Raw genomic sequence first — 11825 nt, forward strand, 5'->3', positions numbered from 1 at the left:
GAGGGGAGGGGAGGGGAGGGGGGATAGTAGAGGATAGGAAAGGCAGCAGAACACAACAGACACTGGCATGGCAATATGTAAATCAATGGATGTGTAATTGATGTGATTCTGCAATCTGTATATGGGGTAAAAATGGGAGTTCATAACCCACTTGAATCAAAGTGTGAAATACGATATATCAAGAAATTTGTAATGTTTTGAACAACCAACAATAAAAAATTAAAAAAAAAAAGAAGAAGACAAGCATGAAGATGTTAATCATTGCACTTTTTGTGGCGAAAGAATGTCAGAGGCAAACTGTATTTTCAGAGTATTGGTTCTACCACATGTGAATATGTACAATGGTACACTCTATAGAAATTGGAAGCAAATGGACTATTAATACAGTAATATAAATAAATTCCTGAAAAAATAAAAAATAAATAAATAAAATTATTTACCCTCAGTAAAATGGCCTGTGTCTACATTCTTAGCTATCTATCCACACCCCTATTTCTGGTCTTTCAATTTCCTTTTAAATGTTCTCCTTCTTCCGTCTTCTAATTTTGCCTAGAATCACTTAATATCTGGCTTATAACTAATCTTGCTCCCCTGAGAAATTTTGAAGGTAATTTGGGGCTTTATAAAATACCTCTATTTTAGACAATAATTTGTCTTCCATGTATTAAAAAAAATGTGCAGTTAGTGCTCCCTGGTATTTTTACAAAGATTTGCAATTTTATCCTGGGCTCCACTCCATGGATGACACTATGTTTCAAATGGATCTCAACATCTAATACCTCATGCAATGCCTCAAACCTGCCAGGCCTTCCTAGATGTCTGACGTGAGTTCTGACAAGGAAGCAGAAACACAATACAGGGTCCAATGATGCCCTGTATACAGGGCCAGATAGCCCAGTATATACTGACAGGACCATAAAGAGAAAAAACAATCTAAAAATAAGCTATTTAATTTTCATATAGAGATAAGACCTCTAGAATTTTAGAAACCAAGTGTTTATTTTATACTTCAGTATTTTTTTGTTTGAGTTACATATTGGGGTGGGTATGCATGATAATAACTTGGGGCCCTAATATACTTCAAAAGCCATGATTTTCAAAGTGATTTCTGGACCTGGAACATCAGCATCACATGAGAAATTGCCAGAAATACAAATTCTTGGTTATACACCAGACCTGTGTTGTTTTAAGCTTCTAAACGATTCTGATATGTGCTCAAGTTGTGGGAACCACTGAACCAATCTGACCTAGATACTACAGAGGAGACAATACATTGAAGTTGGAATGCAAAAGGATACTTTCTAATGCACAGGTCACTCACCTGTGATAAAGGAAGGAAAAATATACTGTCTCTGTTTGAAGTAAAAATAAAACTAGATCTGGGGTCTGGAATGGGGTCAAACCACTGCACTAACATTTTCAGGGCTGCAAGGTTAAAACACTTTTGTTCATTACAAATCACAAGAAAGGATATCTCTACTATTCTTTCCTTTCTTGTTGAGGATTAGGAGAAGCTCTTGAGAAGTTTGTGGAAGATACTTAACATCTTAATGTGCTCTATGGGCAACAGTATATTTCTTTTTTATTTGTTTTTTTTTAGTTATACATGACAGTAGAATATATTTTAATGTATTTATACAAGCATAAAGTATACCTTATTCTAATTAGGATCCCAGTCTTGTGGAAGTATATGATGGTGAGATTCACTGTGGTGTATACCAACTGGATATTTCTGAAATGCATAATCTGATGCTGAACACAGGTAAAGTATGAGTAAGGCCATCTCATTTCACAGAGGTTTAATTTTGAAGTGACAAAGATTAAACTCTGATATATTTAAATTTAAATTGTCCCTTGGATCTGTTAACATTCTTACATATATTAATGACAACAATGATTAATAAACTCTATTATTATAATGTGTGAGTCTCCTAAAACCGTAGTTAGAGCAAAGCAAATACCAACTACCTCAGTAATCCTAAACTCTCATCCCCTATAAGACCACAAGAGATTGTCTTCGTGGTTACTATGTAAAGGCAAAAAAGGGCGTGGCACCCTAAAAGTAGCAAATGTCTCCTCAGTAATGAGGATCATTCTGTGAGTTCCCTCCTCAGACAGGTATTTCAAAAGCATGTGCTCCCATCATCTCAATGTCTCCCATCGTCTCAAAGTCATCATCAAAGGGCCCCCTCATTTTGAGTAGTAGCATTAGTTAGACTCCACCACCCAACAGCACAAAACAAATGTCACCATAAGAGGTCATCACAGTCAAAAGAAGCAGTAGAGGGGTTAAGGGGCTTCCTGTCTTGTCCAGTTTTAGAAAACAAGCACTTTAGCAGTTTACACAAAGTTGATACTAAAATGTCCTATAAATCATGCCAATTGATTCTAGGACACAAGAAGAACAGGGACATCCCAAACTGAAAAGCATTCAGCTTCAATAAATTTTTTTTTTCAGAATCTTGCAACTGGTCGGTCTGGAAAGAAGCTATTTTAACTTCAAGGTACATGTAATTTTTTTGTTTTACAATTTAAGTCTTATTAATTTAAAAATTTAGGTTTACTATACTCTTCTCAATAATCAAGGTATCCAAAACTCCTAATCCAGCTTTGATAAGAGATTAATAAAGTAATGGAAAAACAATAATGGGCTCTTTGCTTTCCAATGCTCTTTGATGATGATGATGATGATGATGATGATGATGATGATGATTTTAACTGTATAATTTATGGTGGGAATATAAGTTAGTATAGATATTACGGAGAATATAGTTCTTTAAAAAACTAAATATATCTATCATATGTTCCAGCTTCTGGGTATATATCCAAAGGAAATGAAATCAGCATATCAAACAGATACCTAAACTGGGCAGGGAGCCACACACCTATAATCCCAGTTACTCAGGAGGCTGTGGCAAGAGGATCTCAAGTACAAGACTAGCCTGGGCAATTGAGTGAGTCTCTATCTAAAAATAACATAAAAAGGCCTGGGGATGTAGTTCAGCGGAACAGCACTTACCTAGCATGAGAGGCCCTGGATTCAATCCCCTACTGGGGTGAAGGGGGAAAATAGCAGCACTCTTATGTTTACACCAATATTCATTTTTAAAAGTTGATTTATAGTCTAAGAATTCACATACATGGTAATTTTTAAAGCCAAAGCTAACAATTTGATAATAAAAAAAGCAGTCCCCTGCTTCACTTTCAAGTTCCATTCTCCAAAGTCAACTATATTTAACTTTTTAACTATTCTTGTATTTACCTTTGTTTTTCCATATCACATTTATACAACTATTTTTTATTTTACATTTTGTACAACATATGAACATCCTACTAATGTTTGGAGAATTTGAAGTGTGTGTGTGTGTGTGTGTGTGTGTGTGTGTACGTGTGTGTATGTGAATGGTACTGGGGATTAAACCCAGGGTCTCAAGCATGCTAGCCAAATACTTTACCACAGAGCTATATCTCTAACTCTTTTAATTTTATTTTGGGACAGGGACTCACTAAGTCACCCAGGCTAGCCTCAAAATTGGAATTATCTTGCCTCAGCCTCCTGAGTAGCTGGGATTACAGCTTGTGCCACTGAATCCCATGGGAATTTGAATTTTGTTCTTTTTCCTCCCCGCCTCTGTCATCAGGTGTTCTCTATCTCCCTTCCTCCCTCCCTCTCTCTCTCTCTCTCTTTCTCTCTCTCTCCCTCTCCCTTTCTCCCTCTCTCCCTCCCTCATATCTTTCCATATCCATTGTTCCAATATAGGTATAATAAGTTTTTAAATAATTCAATACTTAAATTATTATGACTGTAAACATTATACACAGATAAGCCTTTAGTGCATGCAGATTAAATTTTCTTTCTAACTTTTTGTTTTTCCTGGAATTAATAATTGCCTTGAAGTTTTTACATTGCTTACTTTTCTGATTACTTCTTCCTAATTCATCTCTAACTCACCAAAGAACCTAAAAACTTCTCTCATTATAGTTAAATTCTTTAGATCCATTCCTCCTCAGGAAAATTCCATTCAGTTTTCAGCCTTCTGACCCATTTCAATCAGAACAGATTTTTCTGCAGGCCTGTTGTCCAGCTGGCACCTGGGAACCTCCCTTTACTCTCATTGTGGGAATCCTGTTAATCTCTTAAACTTCATGTCTAACTCTTTGTTGATTTATTCTTATTTTTTGATGGAGTATAACTTCTAGAAACATTACAGGAAAAGCCATGGAAAGTATATATCTGAGACCTCATTTGTTGAGACTGCATGCCTGAAAAATGTCTTTATTCTTCTCTCACACTTGATTGTTGGTTTGGATATGTAAAAAATTCTAGGTTAAACCTTAGACAACAAATCTTTAGTAAAGATAAGACCCCATCCTTTTTCCTGATACCTTATAAATGATCTGTTTTATTATCTCTAGACATTTTTCTTATTCCTTTGATTAATTTCTTCTTTTTCTGTTATTTCCAGAAATTTCTATTAATTAGATGCTGAACCACCTAGACTGATCTTTTTAAATTTATTTAATTCTGGAAATTCTCAACTTTATCTCCCAAACTTTGACTGAATTTTCTTATTTTGCAATTAAAATTATAATTTCAAGAGCTCTTTCTTATTTTCTGTATATTCCTTTTTGTTTGCTTGTTTCTTTGATGTAATATCTTCTCCGATTTTTAAAAAAATACATTGTTTTGAAAATTTTCCCCTACATTGTTTGTTTCCTGAGTATTTTATATATTTTTGTTTTGACATCCATCTTTGTTAGATTTCCTCAGCTATCAGCTGCAAATTGGCTATAGGTTTACATCTAAGTATGAAACATAAAAAAAAATAAACCCAAACAATTTAAGCTCTTTCTGTGGATCCAGTGATCATTAACTGGTAGGGCTTATTCCTACCATTTTTGAGGGAGAATGTCATAGCCTGTAGGATTCTTAGACAGGTCCTCTTCGAGAGATACCTTCTGAAGGGGTCTGTGCTGTCCTGAAAGTATTTCAGAAGCCAAGCAGGAGTGGTGCCTGGGGATTTCCTCATCCAACATGCAGATTTTCACTATATCCCTTTTTCACATCACATTGGCCTACTCTTCGGTGTCCCTGGTGTCCCTATGTCCAGCACCTCTCTCATTTAATCTCCCCAAATCAAATCTTGTGTCTTCTGCCTTGACGTGTGGAGAGGAACTCCCTGGGAGTGCCAGTGCAGGGAAAGGGACCTGGGATCTCTTGATACTTATGCACACTGTCATCGTTCCTCCTATTTTCATCTTCACACACGTCTTGCCTTCAGCAGTAACAGGGGCTTCCAAGTTCTGAGCCTTTCCAAGATCCTGAGGGTTCAGTTGGCTTGCTTCTCCTAGTCCTCCTCCTGCCCTCTCTTCCCTCCCATACACATCTTAGGTACTTGGCTTTCAGATTTGTTTTCTAAATCAGTTACCACTCACCCATCTGTTTTTCCTCGTCTGAAATTCACCAACAGCTTTCTTCTATTCCTTTTTTTCTTGTAGGTTTATATCAGCAGCTTTATTTCTTTACTGTCACTTTAGTGGGACTCCAGGCAGAGATAAATGTATATTTTGTGTCTAATGCTCATTTCTACAAAATCATACAGTTTAGAAGGGAATTTAGATATCACTTACCCAATCACAGGTTATTTAACTTTTTTTAGTGGAATCTATCTTTTTCAAAACACAATTTTATGTAGAAATTCAATTTATAAAATAGATAAGATTGAAACAATCTTGGATGCTGATAAAGGAAGGCAGTTTGTATCTAATTGCTTCCAAAAACATTTTAAAATACTTTTGAAGGGCCTTTTATACACCAGACATAATGTTAGAGTCTGGAAAAACAGAGACAAGCAGTAAAAACACAGCTTCTGTCCTCATGCTGCTCAGTACATTTCCCACTGCCCAATCTTGGAGGTCCCAAGAGCTGCCTACTTTGCAAATTACTGATCTAATCTCAGATGCAAAGAGGGGAAGTGACTTGGTCAAAGGAAATCCTTCCTATCCTTCTAGGCTATCTTAAGAGTTAAATTTACTTAATAAGTATCATTAATATGCAATTAAACCATCACAGGGTGATGGTCAGGAGAGAAAGATCAAAGAACTATGTTTTGACTGTGGCTTTCCACATGGAGATGTGGCCTGAGTTAGAAAGAGGTTATGTTGTACATAAAGCTCCTAATAAATAATGGTGAATGTTTGCTCACATGAAAGCTTCATTGTTCATCTTTAATCCTTCTATTCCCTTTGAAGAGAATGCTTCTGGTTACATAATTAAAATTCCTAAAATAAAAACTCATAATCAAATTTAAAAGAAAAGTTCATACTCCTTTCATCTAGGGCCTTTAAGAATACTCTGTCTGAAAATATACTGTCTAGTGCAAAATGATATCACAGTTGTACTTTTTGGATTTAAAAAAAAAAGACACTAAGAAATAGGGTTTTATCCTTGAAGCACAGCAACCTCATTTATCGAGACTGACAATGCTAAAGAAATTTTGGTTTTGTTTTTCAGACCAAATCTCTTCCAATAACTGACTGACCTTCAGAATGATGGTCCTTTCAGCATGACTGAATGCAATCTGCTTCTATAAAACAAGTTAGGTAGGGCGATTCCTGTGCCGGGATTGTAAACCTGTTATTACATACTGTCCGGCTACCATTTGATCACAAGGAACTACCAACTTTCAATTATTTCATCCTTGGAGATTAAAGGTCATTTATAGTATAATAATAATAATAAGCAATTCTTCCTTGAGTTTCCTGACTCCTTAGCCAGACACTCAGCCTCTATTAGCCTCAGTTTCTTCATCTGTAAAATGAAGAGATTGGGCAAAGTACCTATAAGATTCCTTCTAAGCATTCTAACTTTTGGATATTCCATCAGAATCATTAAGTAACACTATCATTTGGAATCTGAAGAAACTTACTCACCTAGAGAGGTACAACCCAGGACATTTTCCAAACACCTGGCTAATGCTTCAATATCACTGTCCTGTCAAAATGAGAGAAAGATTCATTTTGTAAGGTAGAAGAATATTTAATGACATTTAGACATAGTCTTGGTATATTTAGGTAAAACTAAACAAAGCACACATACAAAAATATGGTTGCAAAATTAGTTCACAAGATAATCTTTGTGTGTGTGGAGTTGGGATCAAACCCAGTGCTATATGCATATTTATACTCTTTTCATATTAATCTCTAGAATTAATACTCTCTCTGTTAGGAAGAATATACACTAAAACTGTTAATAGTGGTTTTGACCAAAAGGTGAATTTGTGAGTGATCTGTATTTTCTCCTTGGAGTGCTGCCTTTTCCAAATTTTATATAATAAACAAATATTATTTTTAATCTGTAAAATAATAAATGTTATTAGAATTTAAAAAAGTTTTATTCCATCAATAATTGACTCAGGATAGCAGGAATCTAGTGAAGATTTTTTTTTTTTCTGGAGATACCATTTCTTAGGAAATTTGTGGCCTTCAGGAAGCAATAAAGCTAAGAATTATAATCTTAATTTACCTTAACCATCAATAAGAGCTATACACACTCATGAGGCATGGGGTAATACCAGAACTGTATCTGATAACAAATATTGACTTCAAGACAAAATAAATATCTATCCTCCATCCAGCAGGCTGGAAATAATCCAAAATAACATCCTAATGATCTGAGAAAATAGAACCTCTAAATTATTTTCAGGTTTGTTGTTATGCTGAGGAAAATTATCACTTATGGATCACCTGCTCCATTCTGAATCAAGCAACATGATTCACATTGCAGCAGTTGTCTGTGGATCTTAGAAAAATGTACAGCAGTGTAATGGACTGTTCCAAAATGTTATATAAGTGTGCTAGATTTCATTTCATAACATCTGTCGGGGTTTGAGCTGCTACTTTCTTTGCATGTGGTAAAGCCCAGCATCATTTCAAGCTCAGAATATACAGAAAAGGCAATGACAAGGAAGGCACACCTGGGCAGTGCTGGCCAATGAGGCCAAACCACCAAAGACCCTTGGTGCCTAGCCCAGGAACAGGAAGACAGGTGCCTCATGAACAGGAGGAGGGCAGAGCCTCATGAACTAAGCACTTCTCTAAAGGCTCTGCCTCCTATTGGTGATTATACTATGAATGTGAGGAGGATGCAAACATGCAGAGCATGACAGGGTTGAATCCTATGACAGTTAAGGAGTCTTCTAGCTTTAAAACTCTGTTTTCTGGCTAAAGAGATACATGGACGTGAGGGTAACAGGTTGTTTCCATATATGGCTACGGCAACCCCTCCCATCCTTGTGATCCTATGCCATTCCTCACATCAAATGATAGAGTCTTTTCCCCTGCCCCTGAATCTGATCTGGCCCTATAACTTACTTTGACGCATAGAATGTGGCAGAAGTAATGCTGTGTGAGTTCTCTAATGAGGCCTTGAGAAACTAGGTAGCTTCCATTTTCAGTCCCTTGGAAGCCAATGACCATGTCAAGAAGACCAGACTATGCTATTGGAGATCTCACATGGTGAGAGGCTCTGAAGCATAATTCTTGGGAGGAAAACAGAGGCCCTCTGCCATCAGCGAGCACTAACTGCAAGATGTGTAAGTGAAGCCATCTTAGACCCCCAAGCTAAGTTCCCAACTGAAAGAATTCACATGATTGACTGTAAGCAATATTGGAACTACCTAGTGAGAATAATGAGAAACAGGGAGTCACTGTTTTAATACACTAAGTTTTTCATGTACAGAAAATAATAGATACTAAACAAATTGAAGCTACTGACAAAGAATTTTCTATTTTTATGTCCCTGGAACCTAATACAATCCCTGGAAGATGAAAAATTTCAAATGCATAGCTGTCACATTTCTTCCAGCTTCTGTGTTTTGCAAGGAAGTGAACCAGAAGAGTAGCATCAACTCCTTGGGCAGTAGTGTACCTCCAATTAGAGAGCAGGGCTCCCCTCACTCCGAGCACATTTTTACTAGGAAAGTACAGGAAAAGATATACTACTTTTTAATTTGAGGTTTCAGTTTTATCAGTTAATCTCTTTAAGGCTCATTTTCCTTAATTATAAAGCAAGAAAAATCATGGTCTCCATTTCAAACAGGGCTTTTATGAGAAGCAAACAAGCTTTTTAAAAAAGAAAGAAACATTTTAGTATTGTGTATGACTCATTGGAAATATCCAATGAATAGAAGAAGAGAGTTGGATAGGATGGGACGAGTTGGAAAAGAGAATGATACACAGAATATTAAGGACTCCCAATCACTGTGCCTGCTGCAGGATGTGGAGATTCATAGTAAGTATTTGAGTTGAATTAATGCAACAGAAACAGCAAGAGTCAGGGTCAGGGCTGTACAAAGAACATGGACAACTGTGCTACATGATTTATATCTTCCTCATACAAAAGTTAGGGAACATCTCACAGGAGTATGGGGAGGGCAGGAATAATGCATAAACAATTAGTTGAAAAAAATCAGTGAATACTCACTTTTATTAAGGGCTCAGTATGTGTCACTGTTGTACCATTTTATATTTATTAATTCACTTAAACTCTACAAGGTTGTGCTATTATTTTCCCTATTTAACAGTTGAGAAAATTGGAACATGAGAGCAGGCGCAGTGGCACATGCCTGTAATCCCAGTTGCTTGGGAGGCTGAGGCAGGAAGTTCACAGTTCGAAGCCAGCCTCAGCAACTTAGTGAGGCTCTAAGCAACTTAGTGAGACCCTGTCAATACATACATACATACATACATACATACATACATACATACATACATAAAGGGCTGGGGATGTGGCTCAGTGGTTAAGCATCCATGGGTTCAATCCCTGGTACCAAAAAAAAGAAAAGAAAAAGAACAAAAAGAAACAAGAGTATAAACTCATAAAGATGATCTAAGAACAGTTCCTTGGCAAGATATATAGAAGATATAAAACCTGGGGACAAGATACAGGTAAGGCAGAGTTGGGTGGAGAGGGGTGGGTTCTTCATCAGGTGCTTCCACACCAGGTTCTGAAGAGTGGTTTAAGAAGTTCTCTGTCTAAACATGGATGTGACAGGAGGACATGTATTTGCACAGTGGAGCAAGCAGAAACAGTCATGGGCCAATGGGCATTGGGAGCTCTTATAACTTCCCTTCCAGTCTCTGTAGACTATGGATTCACAGATCATGGACAATAACTGGGCTGAATTTATATTCACAACAAGGGACAAATCATTTTCTCTCTCAAAGCTGTAAACAGGGGTATAGAGACCAAAACTTCCAACTGTACCTATTTAAATCTTTTTGAAATTCTGAAACATTTTTAGACTTATAGAAAAGTTTCAGACAGTATAAAAATTCCTGTATACCTTTTAATCCTGATGTAAATGTTTTACAGTGTTTACTTCTTCCATCTATCTATACACAACAGGATTTCTCAACCTTAGCACTATTGACATTTGGGACCAGATAATTCTGTCTAATACACTTAAGGATATTTAGCAGCATCTGTAGTTTCAAACCACTATATGTTAGTAGGACATTCCCATCTCACCTTCCCTATCCCTAAGTGTGAAAACCAAAAACATCAGGAGACCCTGCCAAACCTCCAGTGGAATTGGGGCAAAGTCTCCTCTGGTTGAGACCTATTGAGCACTCTATTATCTTGACATACATTTTTTTTCCCTATTGGTCAATTCAGGAACAATATGAGGATCAATGTAAATGATATTAATAGATTATAAACTGTGGAATAAGATAATATGCCAACTGTACCTTTTAACCTTTAAATGAAACTTTCTCTACTTTGAAAAAGAGACAATTCATAAGAAAGATCAAAACATTTTTTTACATTAAATGCAAATGAACTCATGCCTAGTCTTCCAAAAATTATCATTTATTTAAACACAAATGATCCCAACAGAAGTATGCTTACCCCTTGAGAAAGAGAAAACAAATGGAAGTAACAGGCACACCTTTCCAAGGATATTTCTTGATATTCTGCCCTTTATGTGCACTTTAGCAGAGATTTGGTCACCTAAAACATTATCATGAGTGTATTATATCTCATGTATTATGGGAATTAACTATTAATGAGAATTTTTCATTTTCTTTTTGTTTCACAATTTAAATTGAACTTAGCTGGAGCTAAGCAGCCCAAGAGAACAACTATAACTTAATAAATATCAAATGTCAGTGCCAGTAATCTAGTTATCTCATCCAATAAGATGATCAGTCAATCTGCTGATAGACAGATTTTCAAATGCTCTGAAAATAATAAATTGTTAATGAATTTAGATGTTCTTCAAGTCTCTTTCTCCTACAACCATCAACCCCTTCATAAAAGAAAAGTGCTTTAGAAGCATGAAGAACACCTTGTAAGATTCAATTCTGAAAACCTGTCCCACAGATTCAAGTTTAGTCAAATGCCCAGATATGGACAATTGGCTAATGCATTAGAAGTTGCTTCTAAGGAGGAAAAGGGGAGCTATTTTCAATACGACTAATCAGACCCATAATGTACATGGTAACTATCATGCTTGCCTAGCAGCTATCTAGAGCAATCTCCCAATTTAAACAATATTTATTATAGATTTAAAATGATATTTCCTCTAGTAATTCATTTGTTTTTTTAAACTGGTAAATATAGAAAATCATCAAAGAAAATAAACATCACCCCCAATCCCACATTACTATTAACATTCACACTCATAATCTTTTCTATATAGTTCTACAGATATTTGAAATTTTATTATATATGTATTATATATGGGAAGTGTCTATCTTTTAGATTTTTGAGATAATATATATATATATATATATATATATATATATATATATATATTTCT

The 11825-nt window shown here is 35.9% G+C and overlaps 1 protein-coding gene across 15 annotated transcripts in view; it reads right to left on the bottom strand.

Annotated features, from left to right (window-relative positions):
• The window catches only part of Nek11 (NIMA related kinase 11), a 312014-nt gene that overhangs the window by 86362 nt on the left and 213827 nt on the right, over positions 1 to 11825 (bottom strand). For 11 of the 15 annotated variants that reach the window (XM_048794349.1, XM_048794346.1, XM_048794343.1 and 8 more), the window contains one exon: positions 6934 to 6994. The exons of the other annotated variants lie outside the window; for them this stretch is intronic. In XM_048794349.1, the coding sequence (XP_048650306.1) occupies positions 6934 to 6994 (61 nt within the window). The remainder of the gene's footprint in view (positions 1 to 6933; positions 6995 to 11825) is intronic. 15 annotated transcript variants of the gene reach the window in all.

Source organism: Marmota marmota, unplaced genomic scaffold (assembly GCF_001458135.2).
Source record: "Marmota marmota marmota unplaced genomic scaffold, marMar, whole genome shotgun sequence".
Classification (NCBI taxonomy): domain Eukaryota; kingdom Metazoa; phylum Chordata; class Mammalia; order Rodentia; family Sciuridae; genus Marmota; species Marmota marmota.